We start from the raw sequence: 19,194 nt of genomic DNA on the forward strand, positions 1-19,194 counted from the left end.
CTGGGCCGAATTAACAATGGTCTGGACCCCTGGGCAAAACAATTCTTGGGGTCCTTTTTTCAATTTGATGGTGGGATGAGAGTAATTGCGATAAAGAACATAATTCAGTAAACGAGGCTTAAATCTTTAAATTCTTTACTATAGCTCCGATTTACCTGAAAATTTGGAATTAAGCTTTATTCACCCTCTAGATCAAAAGTTATATGGTGCCTAGTGGTGCTTTTGTCCAAGGGGTGGTAACTACCCTTCTACGGGGTAGAAAATATATGTTGAAAATGATCTTCTTCAACCCACTTGCCTCGCTTAGCCAGCCTTCTGCATCCCAACTTTCATCACTTGTCCGACTTACTCCTCCAATAACTATATAACATAATATGTGAATCACATGTTATAGTGAATGTTACAGTAATAACACTTAGAATGGTTTAAGTTTTGCGTTTATTTTGATTTAGAGTTACAGTTTTTCCAACGCATACTGTCAGTTGATGAAACACAGTATTAGTAACCATTAGTTTATATAATTCTATTAGTAAGTAATTTGAAATATTTTAAATACGATATACTTACAAAGCACAGCCATCTAGTATGGGGTAGTGGAACTAATCATATAGATGCATTACGCATTATAAAAAAAGCAATCATATTATCATTGACATTGAACCTCTCTGCCTTTAGACATATACCTAATCCACCCATAGACATATAAAGGCCCACCGTAGCGATCTATGGTTTTATATCTATGAGTCCATCTAAGGGATTAGGCAGCTGCCATAAAATAATTTAAATATTGAAGTAGGATAATGAAATTATATTTCCGAATTATTAGTAAGTTGAGATCGTATTTGTATGAATTATCGCTCGGTGTATGAGTTTTATTCAGAGTCTACGAACTGTGTATTTGTTTTACATTGAGAATTTAATACTATATTCTAACAAATTTAAATATGATTTTGCGTGGGATAAGAAATTAAACCTATTTTCTTTTTATAAAAAAATTTATTATATAAATAAATACGTAAAAATAAAACACATGATTAAAAAAATTAACAACCACCCCACGTTAACCGTTGTACATGATCAGTTTTTCTTTTCGACGTTTTGATAAATCCTAAAAATTGTAATTCAGAAACGGCTCTTGTAAAACGTGCTCTGAAAAAACGGAAAATATCATGTAATAAATTAAGGCAACACAAATTTTTTATAAGTTGATACATACTGTAATTCAGGTAAAATATTTTGATTTCCACCAGAAGTATCTTGAGGATCAGTTATTGTTATAAATGCTTGTAACCAATCATACATGTTAATTAATTTACCACACTCTAGATGGAGTTTGTATACAATGCTTAAATCTGGCATAGTGGGTATAATAGAGTTCGTTGATTCCAGTTCACAGCAAGTACACTAAAAAAAATTAATATTTAATCAAAAAGAGATTGCTATTATATGTAATATACTTGTTGAGAGTTCGTTTTTTTGTTAAACAAACTATAACAAACTATTCCAGAATATTACGTTCAAAATCAATCTCAGAGTACGAAAATTAGGGTAGAGGCTTTTAATAAATTCAAATGTTAAGAAATAAATTATTAGTTTATATATAAAATTGGCATATAAAAGATTCGGAAAAAAGACATAATTGTCCATGCGTTCTAGCTCGTGGAATAATATTTGAACCTCATAGAGCAATTTGATACGTTAGTAAAATTTTCAAAAAGTGCTTTTAGAAATGTTAAAATAAACAATTGTAGGAGGTGCATAGATACAATAGCTATTTAAAATCAATATGTTTACCCAATCAAAACTTATAACCTGAAATTTTTTTAGATTTTATGAAATCATGAAATATAAGAAAATCGCATTTTTAAAGTCTTTTTTATAGGCACCATAGAGATCATAGTAATATTCTCACTTGATCAAAACCGATATAACAGATTTCATCAAAATAAGTGTGGATCTAGCTTCGTTGAGCGTTACTAATCGGGGATAGACTTAGACCATAATTTGTTTTGACATATTTCCGTTGAATGCATGAGCCTCATAATATTAGCTAACATTCCAAGCGTAATACGTTTAACTTTTAAATACGTCCAAAATGTCAATTAATTATTTGATGATAAAAGTATTTAGTATTTCGGAGCCTTAGGCTAGAAGCACAAAGGTGTTCTTTATTTTTTCTAATTTTCGAAAATTATCGAAAACCAAATAAATAGTGACCGAAAGGCCGCCACAATTGTGTTGGTTTATAAACTCTTCCAATTTTTAAAATAATAACATTCAACATTTTCTATCATAGTGGTTAGAGAGAAGGAGAACGATCGCTGTAGGAAATAGTGTCCCAGAAATACGGACAAAATAAGTGAGGCGCTGCGATCGCTAAGTTGTCTCAATAAAAGCGGACTGTTGTTAATTTTGTACATTATGCAACTAACTTCATCTACTTATACTCATAAACAGCTAACTTCGCAGATACTACTTACCGGCGAATTTTCAGGGACAGGCGCGCTAATACTTAAGCGCGTAGCGATCGTTCTCCTTCTCTCTAACCTCCATGATATTCTATACAGGGTATTTCAACAATTAACTGAGTTAAGATTAAGGAAAAGCTTTGATTTAGGAAAAAATAGACCGAAATAAATCGACGGAAAATAATTTCTGTAATAGTGTCTCATTTTTGACCGCAGGAGCTAAAAATTTCAGAACTCAACCAACTCCTCTAAATACAACAATACTCCGGGTCTATAAAATTTTCGCTTTTTTCATTTCTTTTTCGCTTTTTGTAGAAATGGTTAGATTTTAAACGAGAAAAAGGAAAAAACATTGATAGCCAGGCTCTTCTATTCATATTGAATTTAACTTAATTTTGTTTATGACAATGATTGCGAAAAATTTTATGTGTTTGAAAGATTTGTAAAATTTGATAATACCCAAAAAAAAAAACTTATCTTAAAAATGTGGCCTAAAAAAGATTCAAACCAGTCGTCTTCTATAACTGTGATAAGATTGATATAATATTATGAACTACATTATTACCTGTAAATAGAAGTTAGGATTATTTAAAGCTGTGTGAATAGCGGCTCTAGGTGACCCAACCATATGTGATTTTAATGAAATAATATCATCATAAAAGAATAATTCGAAAAAAGTTTGACTGTACGGAGGTTTCAAATATTTTTCAAATAAACCAGTCATGTATTCCAAACATTCATTACGTGTTACATCAAATTCAGACAACTTCTTTTCTTGTTTAGATCTTTCTAATAATTTCTGTAATAAATTTAACAAATTAAAATCAGAATATCTAAATTTTATATAATAGTATCTTACTTGTTTTAATTCAGATCTGCTAAGCTTTTCATCAAAAGACTGTTTAATTTGTGTATCATCTACTACTTCAAATGAAGCTTTCTCAATTTTAATAGAATGGAGCTTCAATTCACGAACAATTTCAAAAGTATTAGTCTCTCGATGACAATTTTCATCAGCATTCATTAATAATTCGCAAACATTTGATATGTTACTCAAAAGTTCATCTTTGGATAAAAAGTTCAATATTTGTAAACACTCTTTGTATTCATTTGTATTTGTTATTGCAGTTGAAACAGCTGTTGCATACAACTCTCTTAGCTAAATTCGATAAATATGAATTAAAATATTATTCCTATTCTCTCTTAATTCTATTCCCTTAAATAACTATCTAATTGATTATTCATTCACTATACACTTGCGTAATTAATCACAAATCTGGTTAAAATCCATTTTTGTTAGTTATATTATATGCGATCGTTCTTACCCGCGGCAAGCATCTGACAAAAGCCGACTTTGCTATGAGAAGGTTGGCGGAATTTATTTTTAAATTATTTAATGAAAGATTCTCAAAAATTAACGCCTCGAAGTTCCTTTAACAATAAAATATATTTATAACACTCCATATTTAACTTCTCGACATTTTTCCTATTTTAAAAATTAATCCTACCCCTGTAGGTATTAGCAGCAATTTAGGTGGATTATTCAACTCCGAAGAAGTTAATTACTATCAACATAGTAAAATGTTAAGAATTTACGAGATGATTTCCCCCAACGAAGTTAGTGTATCGAGTAGTATCTCTCTAACATTTCATTATCTTGGCTTCGGGAGTACTCCTAATAACTCTAGATCGAGTCTTGGAGTAAAATTCATATTTAAAATCGGATAGTTATGCAAAGAGTGCAACTTTTGTATGTAAAAACAATTACGCAAACCATTATTTTTAAAGGAACTTCAACGTGAATCTCTTTCGCTAAAGAAGTTAAAAAAATTAATTTTAGCTAAACCAAGCAACCGTATATAACTTTTCAAAATGAAGAGATATTTTAGCAAAATATGTATTAATTGTTTTAAAAAGTGTGTCTATAAGTTTCATTTTCTTACATCGAATTCCAACGATCATTTCTCCTCATCTGAAACGGTTCTTTTTGGACTTTACTGTTTACCCGTGAGGGCGCCAATTAGGCAGAAATTTTATAGTATGTACCATACTTGAATATCAGTTATGTATGTGTCACATGTATGTATGTGTTATGTGATAAAGAAATCAACACTGACTATGCATGGTATTTCAACTATTAATTCAGTCAATTGTTTGTTTTCACTTGTTTTTATCTTATTCTAACGGAAATTTTGAACCGAATTACGAAGATTTATATGAGATGAGTCGACCGTAAATTTAATGTAGTTGTCACTTTCTTTTGATGTTATTAGTTATGCTCAAAATTTTTATTCTTGTGGTTCCTAATATTTGACATAAGAAAATGCCGGTATCAAAAGTAGAAAATTATTCGAGCCATGTATCATATCAAACTCGCTCATGTGGCACAGTGAAACATAAGGAAATATAGGCAGGAAAATTAAACGGTATAATTTAATTTGGACTAATTGTTGCTTCAAATGAAAAAAAGATATTTTCTATATTTTATATTAAAAATAATATTCATTCATCTGTGGCCGTTTTGTTGCACTGTGCCCCGACCCTTAATCCATTGTACCCACATGAAACAAATAATTGATATCGAAAAAGTGCACATATTTCTTAAGTTTAAAGTGATTTATTAAAGAAAATACTAACTTTTTATTTTACCACAGTTTTTAATCAGATTAAATAATATTTTTAAAATCGATAAAACACTTTTGTTTCACTATGCCCCACCTTCCCCTACTTATTCAGTATTAGTAAAAAGCATAAAAAACAATAACACAATAAACAAATTTTATAATAATTTTAAACTCACCTGTTTGCCCAGTGGATTTTTAGGTAAATTAGCAGTCAATGAATGTAGACATAATAAAAATGTATGAAAATAATATAAATATGAAGAGAATTCTTTTATTTTTAACTTTAAGCAATTTTTTAAGTATCGATCGTCTTCTAACAGTTTAATAATGGCTTCTTTCGATTGAGATTCAACGTAAGGTCGGAAAGATCTTAAGTGCCGGATATCTTCTAAATCTTCATGAGATAATTGTTTTAATATGGCATCGATTTCCATATCGGATTGAGCAGCAGCACTTAAAGCCATATAATTTTTACCAAAAAAATGCTCTAAAAGCGCAAACTAAAAAACAAAATTAATTAATAAACAAAAACTGGGAGATAGCGATTTCCTGGGACAAATTTTAATGAATTATGGTGGATCTTCTTTAAATTTCAAGTTGATATTTTGTGGTTTCCTGTATTTATTTTAATAAAAATCAAAAGCCAGGGTACATACTTTGGAACTGAACTGAATATTTGAAATCCATTTTCAAAACTACCTCAAACATCAGATTGTGTATTATTAGCAAAAATTTCCAATACAATGTTGTTATCAGTAAGAATTAGCGAATTGTTCGACATCAAACTTCGGCCAAAAAACTACCTTCGGCGAAACCTTCGGATTTGGCTCAAAGCATTATACAGTCAATATAAACCTCCAATATTAAAATCATTTATAATATTAGTGGTAGCTTGTAAACAATTTTGAACAAAATTTTTGAGATATTTTAGGTCATTGGCTTAGGGTAGAAATAGTAACAAAATCATTCAGTTAAAATTTATCACCTAGGAAATTATAATCGTCAATTTTGAAGATTCTAGTTACCTTAACTCCTAGTATAAATCCATTTACTGAAAAATCGTAAAATAAAAAAACATCGGTTAACAATTTGAATGGCTTTCCAGTTAAATAAAAGCATGTGCTGGGATTTAAAAATACGTTTTCAACAACAGTATTTAAATATGTTATTGATCTTTCAGACTGAAATACTTCGATTGTTAATTTTGACGATACTTTAAACGGTAAACTCTTATGAATAGCATCCAATGAAGTTGCAACGCCAAAAATTAATACAAATGGTATTTGATATAAATAGGAACTGGTTATAAGAATGAAATCTTGCAATACGGAGGGACTCAAACTTTCGAAATCTGGTAAAATAACAACCAAACTTTTACGTTTACGAATAGCCTTAATTTTTTTCTTTGGTGTGTTTAATAACACCCAAGATGCCTCTGAATAATACCAATCTGCTAAAGTTGCAAAGGTACATTGTGATTTTTTTATAACACTTTGTTCTGCATCGCATTCATCTGATAAATCTGAATCAGAAACATCTGACTGTTTTCCAACAATTAATTGGTACACCAAGTTTTCTGTTAAAGATTTTAATGAAGAACAATCATCTGAATATAATATGGCAACTAATGGAGTTATTTCGGATTTTATTTGACTTTTTAAATTATTAAATAAGGTTGCATGGTCTGGTAAATTAATCCCAGTCAAAATAGCAGCTGTAGGTATTGATTCAGGATCAATGATAGGCGGTTGTTTAACAAATTTCAATAAGTTATCTAAAACTTTTGAAAACATAGTGTTATTTAAATCCTAAAACAAAAAAATGGGAAGTTCAGCATTCCTATGACGATAATTTCCAAAATATCTAACCTCAATTTTTTGTTCAATTTTATTCCAAATTAAGTTATAGCTTTCATACCATAATTCATTATAACGTATTGCTTTCTGTTTTGTTTTTGACCTTTTATTAAGTTTTTTATCTTGCAAAGAAAATCCATTTCGAAACAAGAATACACCCTGTGAAATAAATAAACAATGATCTTGAAAATTAGAAACACAAACTGATATTGTTATTATATCTTACTTTAGAAACAGAAGTTATTTCATCCATTATTTACTATTTAAAAAGTATTGAGTGTTTTTAAAGTATATTGAAATTAAAATATCATTGTTTTTGGTTACAAATAAAATTTTCTTAATACATACAATATTTTACACAGAACTAAAAAATTAAAAAAGGCGGGAATTATTTACAAAATAAAAATGGCCGTCCAAAATTACACGCATGGTACACGTAACTTTATCTAGATGGCCGCATATTGAATAAACATTCTTAATTGTGTTCTAGTTATAAGCGTTTATAAAAGGTGGCTGTAGTAATATAAATGATTACAAAAGAATAAGATAAGCACGCAATTATTTTTATACAGTGTCGCATTTAAGGTGAAGACACCCTCCTAGTTTCGTTATTTATTGGAATATCGAAGTCACACAGGGTGATGGATCACACTATTTAAGATACTTAATCGAAATCAGAACTTTAAACTCACCCTACTACAAATAGGGCCGATTCTTAATATTTTGGCAAGAAAATTAGTGTACAAAAGCAACTGTTTTCTCTACCAAAAATATGCTGAGCCATGATTTTGTTACCTATAATCAACTCAGCCTCTGAAAATTGAGTACAAATTATTTCATTTTGCCACCATATACTTTATTTTTTTCATAAAACTACTCAGCAAAATAATTAAAGGTTAATTTTAAAAACATCAAATTTTACCCAAATTTCAAACAATTGTATTTTGAGTCTTCAACATCTCGTTCGAAAGCTTGTAGTTTCTAGTCTTTGAATTCAATTAGAAAAAATTTAATACCTACGGTTTTAAGGGCTGAGGGCTTAAAAAGTGAATGCATATACAATAAATCCAATAAATATACAATAAATCTAATAAAAAGGCTCGAAATGCGCACACAAACATGCCCGTAATGCCAGTGAAAATTAGTTGATACCATTCGAAACCTGAAACTGCCTTCTTTAAAACTTGTACATTTATTTTTGGAAAAAATTTATGCTCGCTCACTTTTCGTTTTCGAAACCTGAAACTGCCTTTTTTAAAAGTTTTACATTTATTTTTGGAAAAAAATTTATGCTCGCTCACTTTTCATTTTTAAAACATACCTCAAAGACCAATTTTTCTTCTTTAAGTTTCTGAATTTTCCAAACGGCGGTATCTGGAATTTCGTCTTTCTTAGCTGATATATCCCCAAACCAGGCGTAGATTGCTACGATTTTTTCCATAATGTCCAATTTTGTCAAGAGTTTAATTTTATTTTAACGTTCAAAAACTGTACCCTTCCAAAACGGCGACTAATCGTATGTGTCTTACCCAGTGCGCGATTTTCAATAACCCTTCGCGTTTTATTAGATACCTACAAACGCGCTTCGTGGATCATAAAATAATGCTCATTTCGCTTCTAAACTAAAACGTTTCGCGTTATATTATCCTTACATAGTGCTTACTAATCATATGTGGCTTAAGCTGTCCGCACTTTTAAATATCGTTTCGCGTTATATCGAATGGTTTGAATTTGAACTTGGAGGTTTGAATTTCATCACAGATTGAGGTTACGAGATCGTTAACGGTGTACGGTGATTGGTCTTTAAAGCTAACTTGCAGCATTCCTCGAAACAAAGAACAAAAAATTGGCTCTCGTACAACAGAGATCAAACTATGTATTTTTAATCTGAGATTAAAATAATGTAATCCCAGAAATTCAAAGCCTGCTTCAAAGAACAAGAATAACGTACGTTCCAGCAAAGGCCAAGACTAAGCCTCCAACGTGTTGGTCTTGGCTGTTTGTATGATGTCAAGCAGGAATCGCTAGTGCAATTATTAGAAGAAAGATTTTTCATGCAGTTAGTTAATTTTGTAGCTTCTTTTCTTAGAATTATTTTGTGCAACAAGAACAATTATTATCTTTATTTTTACATTATTTCATAAGCTGTCTAGTTCATCTTTAGATATATGTGGCTAAATTGAATGGTTTTAAGCAATTTTTCATTAAGACTCCATTAAATTTCCTCGAACCTTTCACATATAAATTATACAGTTCATGGATATGACCTTCATTTCCAGGTCAATAACTTTCTAGCTGAGTAAATTTATCTAAAACGCCAAATTTGATGTTTAAGCATAAATTTTAATCTTATAAAATATGAATCTTACAAAGCATAGCCAAATGATAAAACATAATAAAATTTAATTTCTACAACTTGACTCTTTTACTATGTTTCTATTAGACATAAATAATATCCGAGAAATTCGCCATTAAGTTTAAAGTAAAAACTCAGTTACTAAGTAAGTTTAAAGTAAAGTAAGTGTTAAGTGACTTCGCTTCCCCCAAAGTCCAGTACTGAATATAGTGAGGCCTACAAAATTTATTCTAGTTTTAGACTGTTCATTTTTACATACATGCAAACAAATAAATGTTAAACCCGATTTCAGAGACGAATACAGTAAGTTTGAATTTTCGGGGTGAATACAATAAGTTTCTCATCAGAAATTAATAAAAACATTTTGACTATCAAATAATCATTTTAAATCTGAACCAATAGAATTTTAATATTCAATTTAACACAAGATGATTGTTCAATTTATTTTGTTATGAAATATTGGAATATCTTACAGACAAAATAAAACAATTGAATTTAAGATATAGATGATAATGCTGTACTTTTAATATAAATAATACTTAAATAAATGTTTTTAGGAGATCTATGGCCTTTGAAAGAGAATGTATTTATTTATACTCATATTCTTTGACATGATAACCGTAAACTTGTGTATTATAGCGGATCTTAAATATATAAAATAAATTTTTAAACAACATAATATAGCTAGTGAACTTTAAGATTAGAGAGAGTAATATTTATATAAATTATTATTTCACAGTTATAAAATCACTATAATTATAGGTAACATAAAGTGTTTCAAAATTTTGACAACAAGTAATGTTTTTTTTACCATATATATAGGATGTCTAGCTAAGTTGGCTACATATGGAAAACTTTTTTATTATAAGTTTTACGGAAAAAAAATATTCTTTATCAAAATCTCTGCTTTCGAAAATATTAACATTCTTGACATCTTGACATTTGGCAATGAGGCAGACGAGATTATCCATCTAATCGAATATTCTCAGAATAATCTACCATGAATTTTTTACGTACATTCTCTTCGATTTCTTCAACTTTTAGGATTGAAAAGCTTAATGTTATTTTCGAATATTGATTGCAGGTTTTCTAAATGAATGCATATGTTTTTCTGTTAACAGTGCGTTCATTTGTAACGTTTTATTTATTGCGAAGGTAAAAGTTGACGAATAAAAAGCATGTAACAAAGTCATTATTTTTGATTGAGACATTGGTATTTGTCTCTACTTATACGTCATCAACAGAGAGCGCCAAAAAATTGCGTTTAAATATCTCAAAATTATAATGTATCTTTTTTCACACTTAAATACAGCATTTTTAAGCAGTATTTATAATTTTTACTTTGTTATAAAGATGTAAACAATGAATTAAAAATATAAAAAAAATACACGAATATTCCCTATTAGTTACTGTTTCTATTCAAGGGAAGTTTTAGAAGAACCAGAGAGCTTAACTATTCCAATAATTATCTGACTCTTTGGTGAAATTTTACAACCTGGACATGCTGGGGCACTACACATACATCTTCAAGAAGTAAGTTCAAGAACATTAGCTTTAAACAATATTTTAACATAAATTCACAATATATGAATATGGTTTAATTTATGCATAATTAGTGTGTAATAATCATATTTTTTACACCAATTAAAATTCATATTATTTCACATGCATGTATATGGCTCATCATTTGTTAATTATAATAAAAAAAAAAAAACAAATTGGTGTAATTTTCTAGAATAATAATTCGTAGGTTGCATTATTAATTATTATTCATTCATTACTTCAACTTTTAGCTCTATACATGCAGACGCAAGATTTTTCAAAAGAAGAAGTAATCTGCCTTCGCCAACCAGCGTTTACCGACTTCAATTCCTTTTTTTCATTCTTGAGCTTTGATATCTCACTTAGACTTAAAAACTGAAAATAAAAAGAAACCATTAGTGCTGCGCAAAAGATTTATTGGTTTGATCTCGCAAGAACTGTAAGAATAACATTTAGACCACGCATGAACGAGAAGATTGCAGCTGTAGTACCAAGACTAAGCCAAGACTTTTTTAAGTCTTTTAGAAAGAGTCTACCTCAAGAAGCTGATAAAACTGTTTCAAAATGTGTATTGTTATTATTTCAACGAAACACAACTTGTATTTAAAAAAAAAAACTCTTGAACAGCACATTTCCTCATTTTCTAGTTATGCTTTTTATTAATTCACTAAAGTCAAATTTTCCCTTCATTTAATGTTTCTTATTCTTAGATGTTTTTTATTGAAATGGGATATTTGTTTCTCCTGGAGAGTTCCTACAACCAATCTATTTTCGTGAGCTTAAACGATTTAGCTCAATTTGGAGAGGTTGCATAGTTGTGCATAGCCATATGTAGTTCTTTGAAGAGTATCTGGGTCTGGGTCTGGGTATAATGGCTACTGCTGAATCTATAAGAGACAATCCAGATACTCTCCAGAGAACAACGTCTCTAAGTACTAGACGAGCAATGATGTGTTGTGAGTTAGAATTTAATTACATTTGTGTTCTCATCAATACAAGAAAAATATTTGATTAATAAAGCATTAAAATACTTTACTCAGCAATATCTTCACTTTATTTGTTAAATTCAATAGCGCACTTTCGCCTTAAAATAAAAGGTGAGTCCTGTCATGGCGGAAAACTTAGTAAAGAGCGCGTTTCAATACTTATGGGTGCTAACATGTCAGGAATTGAAAGGCTGCCTATCCTATTAATCGGAAAATCTATAACTCTAAGATGTTTGAAAGATTTAAAACTTTACCTGAAAATCATGGTTGACTTCTACTATTTTTTTGGGAACCTTCTGTAAATGAGACAGATATTTATTTATACCTGGATATTTGAGACACTGGGAGAGTGTAATACCTCTCTTGTGTGACAAATTTGTACGTCTCTTGATGTCTTACTTAACGAGGTTCCACTGTATATTTATCGAGTCACAGGACACCCTGCATATTTAAAAACCGAATACCTTAAAAATATACGCTTCTGAAATTTATTTTTCGTTTTGTGTTTTTTTCGGTATTGGTATTCTGATATAATGGAAAATTATTTCATGTTCTCAAATACTTTTTTGCGCTTACATAATTCAAATAATCTACCGCATGATAATAATTTGATGGAAACGAACTAATATACTTTATTACTTTTAACTACTACGAGTAAAATTAACTTTTTTAAATATGAACTTTCTAAATATATAATAAAAAATAGGGGTTTCCATTTAAGATTTTAAATTTGACCCTTGCCCTCGTCTAAGAAATTAGTTTGGAGGAGGGCGGAGGAGATTTACTTTTTGTTTTTGAAAATAAAGTTCCTTTCTTGAGTTAGAGGAATTTATTTGAATGCGAGAAGTTAGTAAATTTGCTACTTCTGAAGCTACTTGTGTTTTAATCCCAAATTTTTAAAAAAACATTTCGCCGGTCCTTAGAATGAAATCAATTTTTTGATTTACGAGACACCTTGTATTTTTAGCTAAAATCACATTTAATACAATTTAAGTATGCATAGAATAAAATCCCTGCATTTCAGAGACATTCGTTGCATTTTTTTTATTATTTAATTTATTTATAGATCAATAAAATAAGTTTATTAAACCCAATATATCTTATATGATTTGAGACAAATCTTCTCCATTTATTAATAAAAATTCATTAGGAAATTAATGAAATTTTTTAATATAAATATTGAGAATGAAAGGAGAAATATCAACCGTTATATAAAACAAAATTCACGTATATATAATTCAATAGAGATTTATTATCCAAAAGTATCAAAAATAACTGTAACATTTTAAAAAGAAAGAAGAAATTATCCATTTATAACAGTAAAATTTAACATAATATGTTTGTATTATCAGGGTAATTTGCAGTACCTCTTAATTTGCTTGAAAAATATTCTCGATGAGTTTCAATTGAAATTCCGTTGGATCTAACAAATTTGGTAACCGAAAAAAACGGCCTATTAACTTGGTTCTGATTAGTATTTTCCGCAATTAATAATTCACTCATTACTTTAACTTTTAGCTCTACATGCAGAAGCAAGACTTTTCAAAAGAAGAAGTATTCTGCTAACCAGCGTTTACCGCAGTTAGTTATATCCGCAAGTTCTTATGAGAACTTCATTAGGGATATTAGATATTTATCATGTTTTATTGCAGCCAATTTTGTGTCTTACATAACTTACTCCTATAAACGAGGAGAAAAAAAACTTAATTTCTAAATTTTTACCTATAGTACCGATTTCGATGAAAATTTGGGATCAAGCTTTGTTCATCCTCTAGATCAAAAGTTATATAATGCCTAGTGGTACTTTGCTCAGAGGGTGGTAAGGTTTCTAGGTGGTGGAAAATGTATGTTGAAAATGTCAACAGGAATCGATATAACGATATAATCTTAGCAAAAAGTGTCATTTAGGTATATTTCGAAAAGTGAATACTTTCCGAGTTATTGGCGATTGAAGTTCGAAGTATTTAACGTCCATTAACTAAAAAATGGTCATTTTTTGAAAAAATTATCGTACACTTTTTAAAGTACTATAAAAGACCTTGAAAATGAAAAAGTTTCAAATCATTTGCATGAAAATTAACGGAGTTATAATGAAATGTAAATTTCCCGTACCTTTCTTTCATGTTTTATTCAGCACAAAAACTGATGAATTTACTACAGGAACACATTAATGCTTGCCACTTTTTAACTTAGGTACTGACAACATGTTTACCTTTCCATCCCATACAGGGATTTTTTTTTCTTACTGTCAAATTTTCAGGTCGATCGAAGTTATAGGAAAGAATTTAGAGGTTTTATTTACAAATTAACTCATATAAGAACACTACTTGCATATATACTTGTGGAAATTTTCAAAGATGTATATAAATGTATTACTATGGAATAAAAATGCCACTAGTGAAAGCGTAAAAGCGTTTTTAAAAATACATCAAGCAAAATTTGTATCCCTGGCACTACACTTTCCCCTATTATTTGACGAAGTATTCACTGCCATATTTGTAAATTATACTATAGTTATTTAAAAGATCTTTATCAAAAAACCTCCAGAAATCAGATTTGAACTCCTTACAGCCTCTGTGATATAAGTAAAGGGTTCTCCATTAAAAATGATCGAACTTAAATTAAGCGACTTGTGTATGTGAATCATAACAAAATTTAATTAGAAAGAAGAGTTTTATATGAGTAATTTGTGTGATATATACTCGATATTCTTCATCTTTCAACGAAATTTGTGTGTTGTTTTAAAATTTCTGACTTGCTGACTAGTACGACGAAATTTCTGACTTGCTGACTCATACTAACGATATAAGCCAATAAAAACTGTGACTACACGTTTAGTAGCTCATACTGAACACTCATTTTGATAAAAAGTACAATATTTACATGAGCTTCAATTTACGATTAATAATGTCATACACAAAAAATTATAGTAAGTCATGGGGACTGTAGACGGAACTGAAAACTTTGGAATAACAGGCCTTTGGCCTTGCTGGAGACGCATATAGCTTTAATAAATGCCTATTGACAATACCTGGATAATAATAAAAAATACCTCAATACTATTCAAATAGCTGTTTACAATTCTAGGTAAATATGGTGGGAGCGCAAAAAAATACATATATTAGTTATATGCGTTTCCACCATTTATTTAATGAGTTTAAATTTTTTGGTATGGAACTCTCAAAAAATTTTTGTAGTGGACAGAATTGTGAATCAAAACAATTTCGCATTTACTTGAACACACAGAAAAAATTTCATCAAAATTGGTCGATCCGTTTAGGAGAAGTTCAATCCTAAACACGCGTGATGACGCGAGTTCCATGGTTGTTGCACATGGAACTATGCCAAAAACTTGTTCGTAGCATCAATATTTTTAAGCGTTACAAACTTGGGTCTAAACTAAGTATACCATATTACATATATACAGGGTATTAAAACAATATAAATTATTATTATTGGAAACATTTTTTCGTATAAGCAGCTAATTTGGGACAAATCCGAAATGGTGCGCGAAAGTTTGTGACGTGAAATAGCTCCGAAGAACCCATTTCCATTCTTGCTAATATTTTTGTTTAATAGTCCATTATTTTGTTTTTCTTCCTTGATGTTGTAGGAGTAGAAGAGACTCGTTTTTATTTCCCATTTTTTGAGAATTAAAAACACTTTTACTCAAACCAACAACACGAAAATGACGAAAAAAAATGACAATAAAAACGGTTATGCTTTGTATTCATGCGTTTTGCGCTGCGCAAACTCTCACTAACAGTTTTGTTCTGAAATGTAGCTTGTATTTGGACGTATACATTTTATACAGTCTTTACGTATTTTATACAATCGTAGGCGTTCCGAAGATCTTATATCACTTCCAAAGGGCCTCTATTATCAAAATTGTTGCGACTACTACCGAACACTGGCTAGGTGGCTACTGCACGAGCTGTCACAGTGAAGAGGAGGAAGAAACGATGTCTCATCTTCTCTGCCACTGCCCAGCTTTTGCCACAAGTTGGACTCACTTGAGTCAGTCTTTCTTTGACGAGATCCAAATAGTTAATGGCGTAGTGGTTGGAGATGGGTCAACCCTCTTACGGTGTCACAACGGACTCTATGGTGTAAGTGTGTCTCACCTCAGGGCAGCCACTCTAACCTATTCTAACCTACGTATGGCTCCGGATACCTGCCAACAAAAAACAGTAATTTGTATTCGTTTTTTTTTATGAAACAGTATAAAGTATTAACGAACGTTTAAAAAGTATTTTAACAGTATAGCTGGGAACCCTAAATATACTGTACTAATTTTAAATATACGACTTTATGACAATAAGTGTATTGATTACATTATTATTATAGGCAAAAAGTATTATATGCATTACCTATATACTTCTTGTAAAATTTTTTTTTGTTCAAAACTAATGTTAAAAGTTTTACTGTTATGAATTAGGTATTTATATATAACATTATGTAATTACCAAATTGTATGAATTATTTAATAATTTATTTTTATAGTGTAAGTATATACTTCACTTCTGATTTGACTACTTTCACATCATTTCTTATGTTAGTTTATTCACAATAAATATTAAACCAGTCAAATTGAATATTCACTTCACAAAAAAACTTAAATAATAAATAAAAAATATTTTGAGCATTTATTCTCACCTTTGAAAAAAAAAAGGATTGAATAGTACCTAATTGAAACTTTAATATTAACGAACGCTGAAAATTATATGCTAAAATATTGAAACGGTGACAATATCTTTTTTTAATCGACAAAAAAGGAGAAGATTCTCAATTCGACTGTATTTTTTTATGTTGGTACCTCAGAACTGTCGACTGGATGAACCGATTTGGATGATTCTTTTTTATTTGAAAGCTGGTGCTTCCTGTGTGGTCCCATTTCAGTTTGGTCTATTTCTGATAATGACATCCATGAGAAAACCATATAAGTCTTAAATTTGTATTAAGTATGTTCCCGACAAATGGAATGAATAACTCAATATCACTCCAACCGATTCGATGATTCTTTTTTAGGTCGTGTACTTCAGATTCACTTAAAATCGATTAATTAAACGACCAAATTCAATAATTTTCTTTTCTAAGATAGAATTGACGCTACAAGTTTGTATGTATAGTGAAAATATAAGCAAAATGGTATAGAATATGCAAATATATATTTTTGATTGCACTAGAATTTGTTGAAATATAACATAATTTCAACATCTAGAAGAAATGTGATTCCGATCAAATTCCCAAAATTTCGGGAAGTGTAATAGATATCTTAAAAAGTAGAAAAGAAGGCTCAATTGAACCAATGTTCTTAGTAATAGAGACAATTTACTAAGAAGTTGAAAAGAAAAACGTAATGTAGTGTTTATATTGTCAATAAGTTGCTTGTATATATATCATTCATCCTACAGATTTTGTGGATATTCGCATCTGCATCAGCAATCGCGGAACACATCCGCGATAATTGAGGAGTTTTTGCGAATGCGGATTTTCTTGCCATTATATTTAGTGTTATTATATGCAAGTTTTTTATTTATTTCACAAGTTACGCCATTGAGTTTTTGCGTTTATAGTAAGTGCTATTATATGCAAGTTTTTATTTATTTATTTAAGAATTTACATTTATTCAGTGATTCAGTGTTGTGACGATAACAAGTAAGACTTGGTCCTCTTTCGAACCATCTGCGTTTGCAGTCACGAAACTCTCTGCATCCGCAATAATTAATGGGTATTTGCGAATTTGGATGTTCTTGCTATTATATATAGTGTTATCGTATGCAAGCTTTTTTTTCCCAATTTACATCATTGTTTCAGTGTTGCGCCGACGCCAAGTCTGATTTGGTCTTATTTCAAGATAGATAAGTAAGCATGACCGAAATAAATCCCAGTGTAAAATGTGCAAGAAAAGTATATTCTCGCAAGGACCGTATAACAACGTCTTTGTTTGAAAAATGAATAAAAATTGAAGCCCCGTTTTTCAGCTTTTAAAATTGACTTTTTGGAGTTTTTCCAAATATTAAACTGTTAATATCTCGAAAACAAAGCAGTTTACGAAAAAATCTCAAAGAGCCTTTTTGACGTTAAAAGACCCAAAGAACATAAAATAACATTTACTTGGTTCAAAAGATTCTTTTCTAAACAAGAATCAATTGATAAAATGCGGTACTTATATAAAACTAATTTGAATGGAATCACTTTTTCATAAGGAATTTGGCATTACTTTGAAAATTCGATCTATTTCCTCTAACGCAAACATCAAATTCAATTAGAAAGTGAGTCGTTGCTGCCTTTTTGGTCTAAAGATAATCTGATCCTGAGTATAAGACGCCAGTTATGAATATAATTTGTATTCAATTTTGCATGAAATAAAAAAAAAAAACTATATTTATCTAAATTTAAATTATAAATTAAATTTGTATACAAATATATTTAACTGTATTCTGTTATAATTATCGATATTAATATTTATTTATAAAATCATAATAATTTTAGTAATACTTACATTAGCTAGTTATTCTCTAGTATTACTACTATACGGTAAGTTGTCGCTATCTTTTTCTAATGCATAGAATTTTGTAGTATATAATAATTTATTTCTGTGTATATTACACTTCTCTTTGTAAATAACCTCATTTTTACAATTTTATCGTTACGGTTCTTTCGATTTCAGTGTCATAAGTGTAATGTAAGTTCAATAACCGACAAATACATGAAATAATCTTAAAGAAAGAACAATAATTATTAATATTTATACCACATTTCTTTGTTGTAATAATTTTAATTTTTTGATTGTGTTCAGAGCTATAGAATATTTATTTAGGCAAATTTCATTACATGTATGTAAATCTACGGTGGTCGAGGATGGTGAGAGTAATGTCTCTAATTTTCCGAATCACGCGCCGTTAAATTTTGCAGCTTTTAAATTTTTTAATTGTACTGCATATTCGTAATTAACATTACGTTGAAATTAGGCATCATTCTAAACATTGGACTGGTTAAAGCTAGGATATTATGGTATAAAAAAGGGGGTTTGAGGGTCTGAGGGAGAAGTTTACAACCCAAAAGGCACATTCTTGGCACTCAACTAATATATTTCAGCCTAAAAGCTTATTTTTGAAGGACAGTGAAGATGCACGATAAGAAATTTTTTGTGGATATCACTATGTCAGTCATGGTGTGAACTCCATAATGACTTCACCATTGATAGAATGGTAACATTAGCAATAGTTATGGCGGACGAATCAATGCAGTATGGGCGTTAGGTCCATACTGGTTGGAGAAATCACAATACTTCGGATAGATAGCCTTATTCAATACTGTAATATTACTTATACTAACATAGATAGATGCTATACTATC

The 19,194-nt window shown here is 29.9% G+C and overlaps 1 protein-coding gene across 1 annotated transcript; it reads right to left on the bottom strand.

Annotated features, from left to right (window-relative positions):
* Positions 1 to 1,036: 1,036 nt before the first annotated feature.
* LOC123290861 (origin recognition complex subunit 3) lies at positions 1,037 to 7,201 on the bottom strand. The gene is made up of 8 exons (XM_044871209.1): positions 7,175 to 7,201; positions 6,961 to 7,107; positions 6,118 to 6,900; positions 5,269 to 5,592; positions 3,328 to 3,627; positions 3,034 to 3,267; positions 1,217 to 1,404; positions 1,037 to 1,149 (listed from the first exon to the last, which is right to left on the bottom strand). Exons 1-8 carry the CDS (start codon positions 7,199 to 7,201, stop codon positions 1,044 to 1,046), a joined length of 2,109 nt encoding a protein of 702 aa, XP_044727144.1. The 3' UTR covers positions 1,037 to 1,043.
* Positions 7,202 to 19,194: the final 11,993 nt, after the last annotated feature.

This window comes from Chrysoperla carnea, chromosome 1 (assembly GCF_905475395.1).
Source record: "Chrysoperla carnea chromosome 1, inChrCarn1.1, whole genome shotgun sequence".
Lineage (NCBI taxonomy): Eukaryota > Metazoa > Arthropoda > Insecta > Neuroptera > Chrysopidae > Chrysoperla > Chrysoperla carnea.